Here is an 18708-nt window from a genome sequence, read left to right as displayed (position 1 = left end):
GTGTCAGACATGGCCACTTCGGGCTCACCACATACACTCTTGTAGAATAGACGGTTAAACACCACGACACGATTAAATAGAAAAACATTCATTACATCGTTGTTCTGCGTCTCCATCTCGCTGATCGTGTTTGGCATGCCGCTGCCGATGCGTGCTCGCCTATCTCCAGGCATTACCACAATAATCCTTCTATTTCCGCTGCCTCATCACCTGCCGCTGTGCACTCTTCTCCTGACTCAGATGGCGGCGGCGTGTTTGGCACCCCCTTTGCAGTTGCAAGCTCCTCGAGTGACTTCGTAAGCCTCTTGACGAACCAAGATGCTGCGTCCAGATCCCGATCGCCCAAGCAGTCGAATACCGGTCGTTGAGCAAGTACACCAGAATTCTGTTCAAGAATATTCTGGACCAGTGATGTCACCTGATTGACTGTGAGCAGGTTTTGATCAGACCTCCTTGCCGAAATGGAATAACAACGCAGGGCAGCGTATATGGCGTTACTATCGTTCGCCGCAAGCTCGTCTGGATGGTGCGTAGATGGTGTAAAAGACCCTGTGGAAGAGGCAGAAGTAGCCAACTCGTGTTGACTCTGCCCCTTTTTGCACTGTACACAGATGGGAAAGATCCAGTTTTGCGGATTCGCACTCAGTGAGCCTTGCATTTGGACAGGGTGACCATCCTCTGCGAGCTTTCGGATGGCAGTCATCAGCTGCATCTCGACCCAGGAAAATGTGCTTGGATCCTTGCTTGGACCATCAAAGTAAGAATAAAGAGACTTTGGTTCGAGTTCAAGAGAAAGTCCTGAAAGAACTTCATGAATCAACGATTCCAATCGATCAAGTGCAATCACACGTCCCTGCAGGACACCAGGTGAAACTTCGCCAGGGAAGAGGAGATTTGTGCCATAGGCGCGTGATCTTCCCACAACGTCTTGGTCGGATAATCGTGGGACGTTTCGTAGGCGTCTGCCATATTGCAAGCCTTGAAAGGTGCAGGTGCAAGCCCGTTTCTCGCCACGGATGGTGTTGAAGCCATGGACGAAGAAGGCGTTAGCGAGCCTGATAGGCTCTGCCCCTCGTCCCATTGCTCGGACGCTGGAGTAGCTCTATCATCTGTTTTAGTGGTCGTGCATGGGCCCGGAAAGTAGGGAGGTCTTTGTTTTTTCCCTTCGTAGCAGCGGTTACCCATTTATCCACCTCCTTGATAGCGAAGCGAGGGTTGTCTTTATGCTGCACCAAAAATGATTGTATTGCTGCCGGGGAGACTGTGTTTGCCGGCACCCTGGAAGAGAACTGCTTTGCAAGCCCTTCAACAGTCTCGCCATCTAGCACGGGCCTTTCTGGATCACAAATGTCGTTTTCGGCTTGCTTGAACACCATGCAGAAAAGTTCCTTTGCTACGGTGCTGTCCGCAAGGGGAAGTTCGATCTTCAGGTCAACGCGACCAGGCCGGATGAGTGCTTCATCGAGGTGTTCGGGGTGGTTTGAAGTCATGACCAATATTCGACCCTCCTGTGCCGAAACCCCGTCAAGAGCATTGAGCAGGTCTGAAAGAGACAACCCAGCCTTGGCCTTGGCTCTAGGGCTGTTTGTAGAGTTGCCATCCTCCCACTTTTGTGTGTCTGAGTCGGCTTGTCGGGACAGCGTCATGTTCACAGCATCGACGTCTTCTAAGAGTAGAACGCAGCGAGGAGGTAGGTCGGCAATCAAGGAGCGCAGATTGCTAGCACTGACGTTTGAGAGGTTGAGAATGTAGATCTCGAGGCCAAAGCGTCCGGCCAGGGCTAAGCTCAAACTGGACTTCCCACCCCCAGGACGCCCGTACAGAAGGTATCCTCTTCGGTATGGGATGCCGCGGCTGGAATACCACCTTTGGGATTGCACAAAGTTTTCGGCATCTTTCATCAAACTTGCCTTTGTCTCCTCGTCCATGATGATTGTTGAGATTTTTCTGATGCGTTTCGCTTCTTTGCGTCTCCAATGGCCGTCATTGTCCTCGAAAATCGATGTCTTGCCCTCGTTGGCTTTGAGGTACGCTTCTCGACAATCCTCCAAAAGTCTTTTCACAATAGCGGGCGACCTGCTGAGGCAGGAGATTGTGATTACCTCTTGAGAATGAAATCCTACATCCTTTTCCATTGAGCTTAGCCAGAGCATATAACCTTGATAGAAGAATGGAAAGGTTCCTCTGTAAGGAGAGTAACTCAGAGACTTCTTCTTTGCCTCTTCGGTTTCCAAACCTCGTCGGATCTTCACGAGTGATGATCGAGCGGTGCACGCGAACTGCTGTGAAGCAAGCCAAGGTACCACCATGTCTCTAACCTCGCTTGAGTTAGAGATTTGTACAGTAGAAGCTAGCGTCGTTAGCAAGACTCGCTGATAGGTCGGGTAGGTATAGAGGGGGTACATACTTAAATGTTCTTCCACCCATCCCCATATGGTGAAGGCTGCCCGTTTGCCAAAATATAAAGCAGCCAAGAAAAAGCACAGCAAGCTAGCATGACTACTTCGCCTACCAGCCAGCAACTGCTCGATAGTGACAGAGATGCCAGTGAATCCCGGGAAGAAGAAGTCCAAGATAGAGGCCTTTGGCAGTGAACTCATGTAGAATTGCTGGGGGCGTGTCTGGTTGATGGAAGCCATGGTATCGCGAATGTAGTCTAGGCAAGTGAATTGTTATGAGATTTATTTTCGATGTAGAATAAAGAAGTGAAGTGTATTGAAGAGGTATCGTCAGGCTGGTTAAAGAGCAAGACATATGCCTCGTTTTAGGGAGCCTTAGTATTCTTATACTTCAAGAGAAGTGTATATGGCCAATACTGAGAGTGTGATATTCATGGCAGTCCCGATTACGAACCTCTTCCCGGTTCAAGGAGTGTTACATCGCCGTCATTAATATACTAGGTTACAACCCCCGTCCGGAAGACGAACCGGTGGCTTGCATGCAAGTCTTTCCAGATCAGTCAGGGCAGTTTTGGGGTTCTTGTTCTTATCATGTACCAGTACAGCCGAGAGAGGTACCGTAGTATCTTTATGGTCTCAGACACTTAGTGTAAATATACACTTTTGGAAGCTGGCGGGTTTCCTGGCTATACAAAATATATCTTCCGCAAAGCTCGTGAGTGATCAAGACTCTGGGGAAAAGGTTGGGAATGTCTGCTTGAAGTTTTCATTTTATCGTATACTACAAATTTTACTACGATCTTCCAATTTAGCTCATCTATAAATATACTCTACGTCCATTTACACAGATGCCCGTCTTGATACATCATGTAGAAGCTCTACGTATCCAGCCCATAGTTGTCAACCATAAGAGACTACCCAGCTTAGCAGTCCCGTAACTATCAGGTCTTTTACTTGTTACTAGGTAAGTGGCTCCTTTCATCCTGAAGCATGTAGAATCAGCAGGAAAACAAGATAAGAAAGTTCAAGTTGAATCACCGTATACATAATATAATGTCTTACATTCCTTCTTCCAGTACATTCCAGATGCATGGCTGCTACTTCCCAACATGTTCGTATGTAGACACATCAAGTAGTTATACTCAGTATTGATATCTATTAAAACTTGATGAAGGATTTCTTATGAAAAGGAATCTAACCTAGTCTAGCGTACCTGCTTGTATCTACGACCAATCATTATCGAACTACCTAGCAGGTTGCATAGACGCGGACCGACTACTGCATCATGTACTACTGTCCGTAGTTTTAAATTCAATCACTCTTTTGTGAGCACCCTGGTCTGCATAAGAGCGTGGGGTAACGATGAGCCTCGCTCGTTGGGACCTGAATATCTGCTCAATAGGAATGACGGAACCACCACGCCACCTGATGATGACATCCTAACCTATGCCTGCGATTCTAGCAATTGTCTCTAGCCATAGTGATTTGCACACATAGGTAAACATTGAGCGAAGCGATAAGCGATGCTTTCTCTTAATCTACTACGCTTTGCCTATGTCACTCCTAGCCGTTCGAACTCAAATTGTGTAGCAGCGAAACCCATACACTTTATTCATCTCTGTTCTCTAGCGATTGAGATACATAGTATGCCCCGATCTTTTCTTTCTGAAGTTCAGTCACCCTCTGCGGTGTGTTGTGTGATGTCGGAGGTACCAGCTTGGGCCAGCTTTTCAGTTGGTCTGCAGTGGCAAAGGAAAATGTAACTGGGGATCCGTTTCTCATTTCGAAAGCAACACGTGCGTCCATAATAACCCTGTAGAATACATTAGTACGAACCACGCCGGCAACGCTCTCATCACTCACAGTCCACCATCTTCAAATGGAATCGATTGAGGCTCACAGCCAGCACGTTCCAGCCGAGCAAGTGCAACTTCAAACATGCGATTTGCCGCACGAACACTGTTCAATATTGCTGGGGAAGCCTTGTGTGAACCGCGGAAGTATGTGGGATGGGATTTTGCGTTCCATAACTGGACGACGAGTACGTCGGCGTGTGTGCCGCCGCGCCTGAGTTGGAAGATGTGGCCTTGATCTTCTTGGATCCTCCGGTAGTCCCCCAGTGCACACCATTTATAGGTGTGCTCAAGAATAGAGACAATACGCTAAGGCCGTCAGAATAATGTCAGAAAAAGCTCAAATCGGCGCGCCCTACGGTATCCCCAAGTATGTGGAGGCGGTAGAATTCCATACCAGCTTCCGAAGAGGGCGAAAACTGCGACTCATTCAGGTCCATCTGTGCGATCAGGTGACCTATTGAAGGATCTTGTATGCAAAGAAATCCATCTTCTTTGAGGGTTGTAGTAGCATCCTCTACAGAAAATGTTGTTGAAGCCATAAAAACGCGGGTTAGTGATGGAAAAGAGGTGGACGAGGTGATGTGGGAGTTTGCTACCCTCAGAAAGAAGCCCGCAGCACCCACGGTTGCATGATCGGTGGAGAAAATCACGAAAATGTGATCGAATCCACTTTTGGTTAGGTTCCACACCCCGTGCGCACTGTCCAGCAACTAGCTCACATTAGGCTTCGACCTGCACTCATTGCTGTACTTGCTGTACTGTGTACATTCTTTGTATCAGTCAATGCCGATATCTTAGAGGTGGCGTGGTTAAGGGGCTAGACTACCCTTGGCTTGATTGGGATACAGCAAGCAGCAAGGCTGTTTCTCATCATGTATTGTACCATGGCCCCAAGGGAATACATGGAGAGCTTATTCGTGACCTATTCATAAAGTCTGTATCATGGCAGTGTACGTTAGGCGTAATTTATAATATTACTGGACTAGAAAGAACCGTACAGAGCTAAGAGAAAGCCCATTCGCCATTTGCGTCCATGTTCGCAGCTGTTGGAGCAATGTTCCAGATGGCGGGGACGTCTGAACTCATATCAGAGAATGCCCAAATCCCGTTGTCATTTGTAGCCATGTTCGCAAGTGTTTGCGAAACTGCCCATTCATCACCGTCTGTAGATGCCATCGTACCAATGTCCGTGAAAGACCATTCGCCGTCCACAGATGTCTCAGTATGAGAAGCCATGGGATTATAGGTTGCGCCAGTGACTGAAGCCATTTCGTGAAATGCTTGCTGAGTCCTACCCAGAGTAATACCAACTATATCAGCACACCTATCCTGGTCTTGATCTGATAGTATGGAGTTGCCGGTTTCATTTTCCTCAGGAGGACTTTCACTTATTCTGGTTCTCTTTTGGGCCGGGCCTGGATTTGCATCGGGGAGGTCTCGAAGTCGTTTACTACCAACATCACTTCCTTGCAATCGATTCAACTCCCTACTGACCAATCCATTAAGCTCCGCGATCCTTCGCTCTGTGAGAATGCTCTTTGGATGGTTTTGGCTACCTGTGCAGTCATGCCTTATATAACGATGCACTTGCTTAAAGACTTCATAGCAATGCGGGCAAGTTTCGTGACATTGAACATCTGCAGCCTGTCCTTAGCAAGGTAGTAGTTCGGATGGAGCTACATACGAGCCTGAAAATGTCGGACAAGATTGCTTCGTGTTGTAAAGGCCTCTTTCCTATTGCATCCCTTGAATGGACAGTGAAGCAGGGTTGGCTGAATGGAAGGAAGCAGATCACGCTTGTCACAAAGCCCGTCCGTTTCGCCTTCCTTCGTGAGAAGATTGGTAGATTGGGCAATATGCATTCGGCAGCGCTCTAATTCGGCAAGCAGGAGCCGTTCTCGTGACTATTTCACCGATTGTGAGACAAAATCTTGGATAATATCATGGTACTAACCCGGTAACACTCGACATGGTCGAGCAACTGTTCATTCGATGCAAAGAAGGCAAAACAAGTTTGACATTGACGATGCTGCTTGTATTCATCTGCCATTGATGAAATCTTCAGGTGGATGGATTGTCAAGCCGGAACAATCTGGAATAAGCTGGAATGCTTTGTCCATCTGCTTGTAAACTTAAGGCTAATCTTGGGTAGCCCTTAGCGGGGTCCACTCCATAGTTTGCCTTGCTGCCCAATACGTTCAAGAGTTGCTATTTAAAGCTGAGATAGTTCCCGAATTTCACAACCAACATTAACACCACAAAGAACACTCACCTCTATTCGATTTTATCGTCACCATTCAGTATAATCTTCAGGAAATCCGAAGGGCAATGGCGGTCTGCGAACGATGCAAGGGCGAAGGCACGATCGATGGTGGCATATGCACGGACTGCAAGGGCAAGGGCAAGGTTTAGATGACCCTTAGTTGGGTAGCAACTTGGTACGCTTTACGACATCTTCAACAAGACATATAGCATTGACCAAGAGAGAATCAGTCATGTCAATGTGTAGAGGCATTCTGACACAATAACGACCCTTCGATTCAGTTGATTGTGGGATGGAATTCGTTCTTTGGGGTGACAACTTTGGGCATGCATAAGGAAAAGCTCCCACTCTTCAATTGCGGTTATTCCCAAGCCGGATGAGGCAGAATGGTGTCGTGTCTGATTAGATGCAATTGGTTCGCTTTGGACATATGAAGGATTCCAACTCCCTATAACGGATATGATTACCGACCCACTTATGCATATACAGTATTGGAAGGATCCTCTTCACTGGTTTGAAATGAGGTAGAATCTACTAGACGCCTGCCTGGTCTTTGTTCACATTAATATGCATATTAATCGTAGCAAGGCTGCATAGGAGCTAGGGTAGTCACATATTTGTGATTGTATTCGGTGATGGACACATCTGGATGCCCGGTCAAGGTAAACATTATGGTCATAATAGAGCCTGCATGTAACTAGTGCCGACCGTTGGTACAAATTGAATCACGGTTCTGTGAGCGTCCCTGCTCGAGCATAATCACGCGTTTGTGATCGGGAAGATATCATGTTGGCTTTTTTTTCGGATGCATTGGCATAGAGTGGAAATAGTATTCGTCACCCCGTAGAAGGATGGGGTTGCAAGTGCTTTCTTTCATCAATAGAATTCGAGCGAATACAGTCCATAACCATCTCTTACCCATTTTTAAAGTACACGGAACACGGAATGTGTAGGAAGATGCAAGATACATAACGTACTGCTGTTTTAGACTTAGTGAGCCCAGGACGAGGGCAGCACAGGCCTCCCTCCACCCAAGTGTGTTTTTGTAGAACGGCCTGCGAAAATTGGCCAGACATTGGCGCATGTTCGACCTAGCAGACGACACAGACGACACCATCTACAGACTTCTTGGGAAAGCCATACATATGAGTCAAACTGCAAGCCATTGAAAAGGTGCATTCAAGGGATGGCACACTTGCATATGGTGTGGCACTCCTAGGACGTAGAAATTGATTCATTGGATGGATAAAGTTAACTACGATTCAAAGGTTGCTGGAGCTCGGTCAACGGTTACCTTCAGAAACTATCAAATTAAAGACGTGCAGCAGACGCCGATATGTGGACTGCTCTTCCAGAGGAAGCATGTTATTAATATATAAACTGGCAATGCTGCCGATTTTGACGAATGATAAACTCGCTTGTATAACTACTCAACTAATTTCAAAGTCTTGCTTGCCATCTTGAAACCTACAGCCTTTGCTCAACTCAACTGCTATCACCAATAAGCCCCAGTCAACGATGGCTGCTGCAGCCGTTGCGTCGATCGATCCTCTGGCCATCCCGGTCCTTGGGCAGTCTCTTGGCCGGGGTGATCTAGACATCTCCTGCCTCACGTGAGTCCAATGATGTCATCAATCTTTAGAACCAGTGTGCACTGACTTGTTGGCTCCAATCGCAGGTACAATGAACTTCCCTATATTGACGACCAGTCGATGCTCCAGTACAAAGGACATGTGAAGGCCCTACTTGAAATCATTGGCCGCTACTCTATGGGCCAGTACTTCGGCGTCCACTCTGCCCATCGCCATGACAAGATCCCCCTCGGCACAGTTCGCCTTGAGAGAGAGCTGGGCATTGAGGAGTCCACGTGGACCAAGGCCACTGCGATCGAGAATGTCGACCTCGACAACATACACGCCACGGCCTTCAAGCTCACCCAGAATGGCTTCGTTGCCTTCGAGTTCGCCGAGGGCCTTTCGCCTACTGCCGGAATAAAGATTCCTCCTCAGTTCCTCAGCGACATTGCCACATATCTTGCCGAGAACGATATCACCAACAAGGTGGTTCTCGAGGTCAAAGACTTTGCTAAACGGGATGAAAAGGGATTCGAACCCACTGCTGAGATAGAGATCCAGTGGGGGAAGACAGAGGCCGTAACCATCGTCTTGCCTATCTCCGCCCGGGCCAAGGCCAGTCGGGGCATCGCAACCTTGACCCCGACGGGTTGGAACCTCCGCCATGTGGCTCGAGGCACTATCCCAAGCGACCCTGATCCACCGGCCGGTGAGCATTACGAAAAGGTTGTCGTGGGGCCCAAGAAGGACACTCACAAGGTCATCTATACCAGTAGCGCAGCTGTCACCCCCGATTTGTTGCGCCAGGCACTCACTGAACTTGAATTCATCAGGGCCTGATTACATACGTCAGTAGCGCCCATGCTTTAGAGGTGAAGTGGGTATCGGCACAGAGGTACAGACAGAGAAGGCGTGACTTCAGAGAGTTGAGATATGTGGTACATGTTGGATCATTCACGTTCGTTCCTTCACTTGTTACTAGGTTGTTCCATCTACTTTAGCCGTTATTGCAGTTCAAACTGCCTTAACTTGTATAGGCAGCTTATCTCCCGATCAGTCTATTAATAAATTTCCTGCCGTGGACAACCTAGCTCGTCTAGATCGCCCTAGATCACCCAGCTCATCCAGGATTCCCCTTCAAGCATCTATGCAGGGTGAACCCCGGGAAAGCCCGGAACAAAAACCTCATGTTATCTGGGGCCATTTCATGGTGTTGCCCTGTAAGTTATTCCCCGACTCATCAAGCTAAAAGTCGATCTCCAATCAAGCCATGAGATGCGCCAGCGCGGGAATTGGGGAATGTGATCAAAAGATGGGAGGTTCTCCGCTTCCAGCCCTCAGCACTCCATTGCTCCAAAGTCTCGTCAATTAAGCTATGCCGATACCTTCTATTAGTTGGTCTATTGAAGGGGTGGCGCCCGTCCCGTTCTGATTTATATCCGAGGTAATCACGCTAGCAATACCTAGCGGCTCCTCGTAGCGGCGAGAGCCAACAGTAATTACTACGAGTAGCTGCTGCTGGGAGTAACATCCCTCACAGGCACATGCAACCACCAGTAGCAATAGCAGCTTTGTGCCTGATCCTTATCGTTCGCCTCGAGACCGGTATCGCTCTCCACTAACAACCTCACCACAGCCTCGTGCCTGCTGCTTGCGGCTGAGTGCATTGGTGCCCACCATGTATTACTTGGTGCAATGAGACGGGCCAGTTTCGGACACACAACTCCTTCTTCGTCACCGCGCGTATGATGTGACTTTCAGCATATCGCGGCACGTATCGGGATGTGTGAGCCCAGCTACTAGGTGATCAGATGAAAGACTAAGGTTATGTAATTGACATCAGTGCCCGGTTGAAGCCCAGAGCCTCAGAGTAACTGCCTCAAGATACTTCAAGTTGAAGCTACCCTCACTAACAGGAACCTGGTCCTCAGCATTCACATACACAAACCCATTATCCAGGAAAATGCCAACCAATCTTGCTTCTTCAATACGTTCCATGTCCTCCCGAGAAACTGGTCCCATGGCGGAATAAAATGCCTTCCAGAACAGGTCACGAAGCTCTCCCTGGTTGGCATGATAGCGCCAGCCTTCCTCCCTCGTGCGGATTCCGAGTAGGGTCTCGAGGCCCCCAAGCGACGTCCCAAACGGACTAATGGCCGTATCTTTCCAATCGCAGATGCCCGTAATGCGACCCGTCTCCTGGTGCACGTGGATGTTGTTCTCTAGGAGGTCAGTGTGGTTGGGCACTAGCGGCCAGTCGTCGGCGAAGAGGCCCGGGAGATTGGAGATAAGGTGCTCTAGCGTTGGGCGAAATCGGTCGGGAAGCCCCTGGGAGAGCTGTGAGAGTCGCGATGAGTAGTCGGAATATAGCCTTTTGCGGCTTGGGGTCGGTGTCGATGCCGGCGTGTTGTGCCACGCCGAGGCGAAGAAGCTACATCGGCAAAGTCAGCTATGCGGTTTCCTCGGTGTCATAGGCGGCGGGGGACGTGGGTTTGGTATCGACGGACCTGGCAAAGTCTTGTACTGTTTGTCTTAGGAGGTAGCAGTGATTTCCGTGTAACTGGTCCAGGGCAAGATATACGGAGATCCCGCCTACATTGCTCATCGTATAGATGTGGAGCTTGTCAAGTCTGCCAGAATTCGAGTGGCGTGGTACGAAGCGCCCGTAGGTTTGTTCAATGCATCGGAGAAAGTCGAGATCTAGGGAAGAATCACTAGCGCGATACTGGACAACGTATTCTCCAACGTTGTTATCGGGAACGACTGTATAGCTAGTTGAGCCTTGCACAGGTGCGGGGCGGACACGCCGGCCTAGAATCTGTTCGGCGGCTTGGTCGCATTGTTCCTGCGTTGTAGGGGCGTTGTCGGAAAAGAACTCCGCTATCTGGCGTCTCGATAGCTCTGCAACACGGGCCTGCATTGTGGCCATTATGTGTTATCGTAAGAATTGGGTGAGGCTTAGGGGTCGGCTGAAGTTGACTCCTAAAATTTGGATCACGACGTATCGACGGATACGAGAGATGCCGACTAGGCTCAGGCCGATGCGTGAAAAGCGAAGAGGTAAAGGTGGGTGGGACGCAATTAGCTGCTGGATAAGTCACTGGGTCCTTTGTTGAAAGTACGTAGTGTTACCTGTACTCGTGGGCGAGCCAGTGACGCTGTGCGGACGACTATGGCCTATTTTTAGTGGGCAGTGCTATCCTAGGGGCTGAAAACCTCCCACAAAGCACAACCCCTGTACATAGGAACAACGAAGTGAACATCAGACACAAGTGCTCCATACACTCACTAGCGAAACCTACGTCCTCTCTTCACTCTTTGATAGTTTCCGTTTTAGACCCTTTTTGCAGGGGTAGCTGTTGACATTATGTACCCCGCCATGCTCGCATGTACAGAGTCGATTTTCAGCTTTGCTTACCCCTTCTCTTGTACATCCATAAATCAATTACAATACTCTGGAATTACTTTATGCTACACAAGTGCTAGTGCTAGAAACCGCTGACGGTCTATACGCTATTTGGCTCTGCTCGTTCCTGTAAGCGTCTACAAACAGATATTTTGACAGAACTCGGTCAGCCTTACTGTAATGAATCAACGCCAGAAACGATGTTGACTGGATTGTTTGTCAAAAAAAAATTTGCCGTTTCTAGCTCTGGCTCTTTTCGAGCATAAAGTAATTCCAGAGTACTGTAATCGATTTATGGATGTATAAGAGAAGGAGAAGCAAAGGCAGGAATTAGCTCTATACCTACGACCATGGCAGGGTACATAGTGTCAACAGCTACCCCTCAAAAGCGGGTCCAAACGGGAACTATCAAAGAGTGGATAGAGGACGTAGGTTTCGCTAGCGACTGTACAGTACTGTATTTTTGCTGCGTAGCTCGAAGAGTCTCACGGGCTGTTTTCGGTCCTGAGTTTGGTTGGCCCTTACTGTGAAGCAGAATGGGAACCGTTGCGCAAGTGGCACTGAGAGACGGGATGGACGCCGGACAGAGAGCTTGTGATGCATCCCATATTCTGGTGCGCAGGACGGAGCCTGGTATTTCCCCCGCTCCGCTTGTACCATTCCGATAGAGATCGGTCGCTTCGGACCTGAATCATCCAGCAGCGTATTCTCCTTTCGCTGCATCCATTAAGAGCTCGAAGATCCTCGCGCGCTGTTTCCGGTCTTGACTTCCTAGTTGCCTGCAGACCTGTTGGCCCTACTGTTGGAGTGCAGCGTCGGAAGAGTAGCAATGGTGCACTAGCGCGACTAGCGGGCCAACTCCACGGCCTCTCTGGACTACGCAAGAATTTACTCTCGTCAAGACGCGCCGAAGGCAATCTGGGCCAGAAATCATTCTCGCTAACATGCGTTATAGTGTCAGAACAGCAGCTATGTACACAGGCGAGGCCACCTTCGCCCAACTGGCATCTGAAATCACGCCTCATGGACGCCAGGAGCGTTGCAGCTGGTGCAGCCCTTCGGTTCCCACCTGAAAATCCAACTATCTCCCGTGCGCTGTTTCTATCGCCGTGATCCAATTCCACATTGATCCGCAATAGAAGCAAGGCGAAAGCCGCGCGCTAGAACACGGATTACTCTCAAGCACTGCAGCTGGCAAGACAGAAGGACTCGAAAATACGTATATACAGGTCAGTATTTTCGTACGCGTACCTTTCACTGGCGCGACTGTATCACGCCGTCTTCGTGATACTCTCCAGTGATATCCCCCCCCAATCCACTCCGATGGCATCTGCCGAAGCTCAAAGGAGATGCTCATTTCCCTCCGAGAGCCTACACAAGGTACAACAGATTAACACGAATGTTGCTTTGGGAACTACAAGAAGCAACTAGACGCATTTCTTGAAAATACACAGGTACGGCCGCCACATTTAGTAGCACTGCATTTTCTCTAACGAGACGTTCACCGAAGAAGGCCGAGGGCGGGAGAGGGTGGACGAACTCTAGTCATAAGTCGTTGCAAGGTAACGCAGTAGCTCTACTGGACCACTTGCCGAAAATGCGAAAGGAGATCGGGGATCAAAAAGGAGTGAAGCGTAGGAAAGAGGATGGAGTACGAGGAGACAATGAACGGAGCAGGAGTGGGCACTAGTTTGGAATGAAGGTGTATGTGACCCTAAGCGGACAAGACTTGAGCCTCTATTCACTTTCGGTATGTCCCTGCAGACTTTCGTGACATGCCTGACTGTCGATCTGCCTAAAGGAGCCGGGTTAATGCAGCGTGCCATCCGAGTCATCGGGTTGAAAAAGCCATGATAGAAGCAGGTCACCCCTAGAGACGGCTGATAAAACATCGACTGATGGTTGCCCTGGCGCAACGGGCTAGGCGGCGAAGGGGACGACGATAGAAAGCACGCGACCTCTAAGGCACTGGCGCCCACTTGTATTCCATATTTCACATCGCACGTGATAAAAGTACCAAAATGTATTGAGTTTATTTCTTTGTTCGCAGCTCGGCATTTGCCTCGAAGCTTCCTTCTGCGCCATCTACGCCGGCTGCAGATGATTGTAGAGCAGGCCACGCTTCCGAGAACAACCCTCGAGCCGATCCGCACCATGCTTCCTCTTCCTCCTGACCGCAGACACCTGCCGGTGTTTGGGCGCTGGCCGGAGGACGGCTTGGTCAAAGTCAATCACCATGACACGCCCGCGCTCCACGTTCCACAGCAGGTTGGCATCGCGCAGGTCGCCGTGGTCCACCCCTGCCGCCCACACCGCCTCCAACGAGCGACGCCTCTGCGCCTCCAGCTCCGCCGCCTCCATGCCCGCGTCCGCCGCTGTCTCGCCGCCCCACGACATGAGCATCATGTGCACCACCCTCCTCCCCCCGGTAGCACGTACCCCCAATCCAGGTGCACCAGGCCCAGGTGCACAGGCACCACCCAGCCCTCGAGCGTCGCCAGCCGCGCGTAGACCCGGCACTCGTGCTGCAGCTGCTCGAGGCCACCCGACAGTGTCCCCTTGCCGACAAAGGTGTAGCCGTATGGTCCAAGTTCCACTTTGAATAGCACGCCTGTCGCACCCTCTCTTACCCCACCCACCTAACCCTAGGCAACCTCGGTATGGACTGTCGCGCAGCTGCTCACTGACCAGGCGTGTGAACTCGTCGGCCGTGACAGGGTGCCGCAGGCCATCTCCCGCGACACGATGCGCGAGCACATTCGGACAGCCGTCGTCGAGGTCCCAGCCCCTCTTGAGGCCTAGCAGGCACGCCTGCGAGCAGTATTGCCGGGTAGGCGCTGAGTGGCGCGTTTCATCTTCCTCGGAGCTGCTATGCGATGGGCCGCCCTTCCGCTTTTCCACCGACCTTGTCCACGGCGGCGGCAAGTCATCTTCCGGCCCGTCCTCGTCCTCGCCCTCGTCATCCCGGCGAGACGACGACGACGGCCTACAGGACGGCCTCGGCCGCAAGGCGACTTTCCGGCCAATGGGACTTTCGTCGGGTACAAAATCTGGATCGGCTCGTCGTGCAGGGGACGATGACGCCGCCTGCGACGACTCCGTCTCCTCTGCGGAAAACTGCGCGGCATCCTCGTATGGCTCTGCCCATGTCTTCAAGACCGCCTTCGCTCTCTTCAGAGCGGCGTCGAGAAAAGGTCCCTGAAGCGCATCCGATTGGAGACTCAACAGACAAAAGCTGCTGAGCTGCGCCACGGCCGTGTAGATCCGTTGTTCCGCCCAGTTTTCGCACGATGCGTCGCCCACATCTTTGCTAGGCACACAAGGGTGGCAGAACAGCGTTTGTGGATCGGCCCGGTCGACGTGGAGCAGCAGCAGCGACTCGCCCGCTGCCACATAGCCATACCCAACCCCGTAGGTGACCATGTAGTCAAAGACTTGGGTGAGCGCCATGGCCAGCCGTGCTTCGGCTTCAAATTGATCTCGCCCGGCACCCGTCCTCGACGTAGTCCTATTCACTTGTTCGACGACTTCCATAAACAAGGTTTCCTTCGAAATGGCCAGATTCACATGATCGGCCGCAATTTTGGCTCGCGGGTGTCAATGGGGATGGCATGATGAGCTCGAGTTGGGTGAGCGTCGCCAGGGGAGCTGCTGATCCGATTCCGAACCCATGTTGGCGAGAGGAATCTCGGGCCAGCGTCTCTTCGGCGTGTCTTGAGGAGAAGTTCTTGCGCAGTTCAGGAGGATTGGGCAGTTGGTCCTAAAATGACGCGGGGTCGCGAACCAGCTCTGCGCTAATAACGGTGGGTTCTAGGCCTGGCCCGCTGGTTGCGCTAGTGCGCTAGTGCGCCATTGCTAACTCTTCCGACGCTGCACTCCAACAGTAGGACCAACATGTCTGCAGGCAACTATGAAATCAAGACCGGAAACAGCGCGCGAGGATCTTTGAGCTCTCGACGGTTGCGGCGATAGAGAATACGCTGCTGGATGATTCAGGTCCGAGGCGACCGGCCTCTAGGTCGGAATGGTACAAGCGGAGCGGGGGAAACATCAGGCTCTGTCCTGCGCACCAGAACATGGGTTGCATCACAAGCCGTCCGTCCGGCGTCCATTCCGTCTCTCAGTGCTACTTGCGCAACGGTTCCCATTCTGCTTCGCAGTAAGGGTCAACAAAACTCCGGACCGAAAACAGCCCGTGAGACTCTTCGAGCTTACGCAGCAAAAAGACAGTACTGTATGCTACTGGATGATTCTAGCTTCATTCGGAATCGGCGTACCACGTCGATAAGGGTACAATTGGATACTACGGTCGGGCAAACCAGAATGGTAGTTTGGCCTCCCAGTATCCTTTCTGCATACTACTCGGTGGGAATTGGAGGGCCCCAGAGTGCCTCGTGTGAGCCAGCAAGTGCGCCACGCCCAATAGTGAACATAACTATAGTGGCGTCTGCTTGGGATCCCCATTCGCTCTAACTCTGCTGCCCGCTGGCTTTGCTCATTTGGACCGGCGGCGCCATCAGCAGCTCTGCATCCTGAGGTCTACATCTGCCCTCCGTAGCTTGACCAGTCTAGACTCTGTACGTCAGAAAAAGAGTACACACATGATGCCCATGGTCCAAATGCAGAGCTTGTTGATACCCAAGAACGTTTTAGACTCGGCGGACGGATGAGTATCAATTTGCAAGTGGACGACGACCAACAATAGCACACGTCAGGACCGATGCGCATATGGAGTCCTATCTATACCGTGATTCGTAACTATTTTGTCGGTGCCGACTCTCGTCGTTAGCTAAGCTACGGTTTCGCGATGTCTTCCGCATTACCACTCCATAGGCTGGTGTTATTGGGAGAAGAAGGTGTCGGGAAAACCGCGCTTGCAATCCAGTTCTACATACACCACTTTGTCCCAACGGTAAGTTGCTCCCGAATCCCACCTGCATCCCATACTAATCAATATTTTACTGCCCTGCAGTATGATCCCACTATCGAAGATTCATACCAGAAACAAGTCGTTGTCGATGGACGGGCATGCGCAGTCCAAGTCCTGATACTGCCGGCCAGAAAGACTATTCCATACTGCGTGACCAATGGATACAACACGGCCAAAGCTTCTTTCTGGTATATAGCATTACTTCCAGATCGTCTTTCTTGAACGTACGAGATCTCTACGCGAATATTCGACAGACGAAGGAATCACTAGATCCACATCACCTCGGGCCCATACTGCTTATTGGGAACAAGTGCGATGTCGAATCGGAGCGAGTGGTATCGGCTCAAGAGGGCCATGCTCTGGCGCTCGAGCTGGGCTGCGGATTTGTCGAGACTTCGGCAAAGTACGGTATAAACGTCGAGGCGGCATTTTATGATGCCGTGAGAATACTTCGGCGGGGGCGTACGGCGGCTCTTGTAGAGCAGCAAATATGTGCTAAAAAGGTTGATGACCCCTTCGCCGACGACCAGGATCAGCGTGTTTGGCATCATTTTCGAAGCATCCTTGGCCGCTACTGCTGCGTCCACTAATCGATATGGCTTGGGACTTGTTTGTTGGTAGCGCCCGTTCATGTACACTTCTATGACTAGTAGAATCTAGGTGTAACTAAATGCATGGTAATTGTCACGAGTATCTTTATTACCCCCATGGCTGATACGTTTCCCATCCTTCTTCCTCTTTCGACGACTAAAACGGCTAACCTTTCTGTATCCGGTATAAACTTGCAAGCAATGAACATGTATGTCCGGTCTGCTGCCGGCGGGTCTCTCCCTCTGGTTTATCTAAACGCCCAGTCCAACTGGCCTGCGCCTGTGTTACCACTCCGGTCATGAGGTACTAGGCTACCGTCGGTTGACGCAGGCGCAAGCTTCCGATATTGGATCAGTTCCTCAGTTTCGCAATATAGTTTGTCTAGGTATTCCATAGCCGAAGCGTCCTTGAGGAACTTGGCCACTTGGATACCTGCACTAATTAGCTGCAGGACGTTCGAGTCTTTCGGCGGAACCTTTGAGGAAGGTTGGTTGTGAGGTGACATTTTCAGACGCTTACAGGAACTTGCAGTGCCAAGTAGAGCATTTCATCTTCGTGACTGTAGGCATCGCTTGTCTCGAAATTGGCCCAATTCTTCTCTGTGTCAACCATTTAAAGTAAGTGGTTGTCCCCAGGTGTCTAGCAGGATGGCAAGAAGCATGAGTATCTTAGTAAGTCAGCCTAGGCAATACAGAAAGTATGAGGTCCAAAGAAGGCATTCATATACAGATACGGGCTCCATCAGAAAGGGCCCACCAGCATCATCCGACGCTGATGAAGGAGCACCAAAAGCACCGGATACTCCCACTCTAGGCTCATCAAGTTGATTGACTGCCACTGTTAGAGGGCTGTCACACTCGAAGTCATCCGGAACGGTCTATCTAAATCTAATGACCGTGGCGGAGGTCAGATTTGGGAAACGACAGCTGTCGCTGTAGTCTCTGTAGTCTCTGTAGTCTCTGTAGTCTCTGTAGTCTCTGTAGTCTCTGTAGTCTCTGTAGTCGCTTGGTTAACTCGCAGTTATGACCGAGCCACCATGAGCAAAAACGCAAGCCACTTCAAGATTACTGTTGGTATACCCGATTCAGGGGTATCCAATACCGACGATAGGGGTATCACGTGCACGCAACGCACTAGCCAATAGCCACTCGTACGATGTTATGGGAGATCTATCTAGGGACACAGAAGGAGAGATAGACATGAATAATCTGCCAATCGGACCCCAGACCAACTAGACGATCGTACTAGAGACACTACTGCTAGGGCTAATGTTGATGGAGCATACTTTGGGAGCATGCCCATAAGCAATACGTCACCAGTAACACGGCGACAATGAATGGACTGTCACAGCCAACTAATTCGCCGGGCCATGCCATACAACCACGCCTCCGGAACCCTGCACTGCCTTTTTAGAAAACCCCCATCGTCCTCGTCTTCATAGGCAGCTAGCATTAATACTGCCTTTTCTTTCCTATCGACTTTTTTTTCCTTCTTTGTCTTCGTTCAAGTCTAACAATCTCACTCGGCACTCTTGGGCCGTGGCAGCCCGCTGATCTAGTGACATGCTGTGTCGCACAAAGAAAGCCTTTGTCGAGTCCTGCGCAATCTCCATTGACATATCCAAGCCAAGTCGCTCTGCAGCGCATATTTCGGACGTCAGCGACCATCTTGCACACCTCATGCATCTAC

The 18708-nt window shown here is 50.6% G+C and overlaps 2 protein-coding genes across 2 annotated transcripts; both read right to left on the bottom strand.

Moving 5' to 3' along the window:
- Positions 1-13583: 13583 nt before the first annotated feature.
- PG994_015289 (metalloprotease-like protein) lies at positions 13584-14948 on the bottom strand (the record flags this gene model as incomplete). Its single annotated transcript, XM_066866696.1, has 1 exon — positions 13584-14948. One exon carries the CDS (start codon positions 14946-14948, stop codon positions 13584-13586), a length of 1365 nt encoding a protein of 454 aa, XP_066707610.1.
- Positions 14949-16694: 1746 nt separating this feature from the next.
- On the bottom strand, positions 16695-17060 carry PG994_015288 (uncharacterized protein; the record flags this gene model as incomplete). The annotated part of the gene is made up of 1 exon (XM_066866695.1): positions 16695-17060. The coding sequence occupies one exon, from the start codon at positions 17058-17060 to the stop codon at positions 16695-16697; it is 366 nt and encodes a 121-aa protein (XP_066707609.1).
- Between the last annotated feature and the right edge of the window lie 1648 nt (positions 17061-18708).

Source organism: Apiospora phragmitis, assembly GCF_038363925.1.
Source record: "Apiospora phragmitis strain CBS 135458 chromosome Unknown utg000016l:1.0-887042.0:1.0-888152.0, whole genome shotgun sequence".
Lineage (NCBI taxonomy): Eukaryota > Fungi > Ascomycota > Sordariomycetes > Amphisphaeriales > Apiosporaceae > Apiospora > Apiospora phragmitis.
This window is presented reverse-complemented; position numbering and strand designations above follow the sequence as displayed.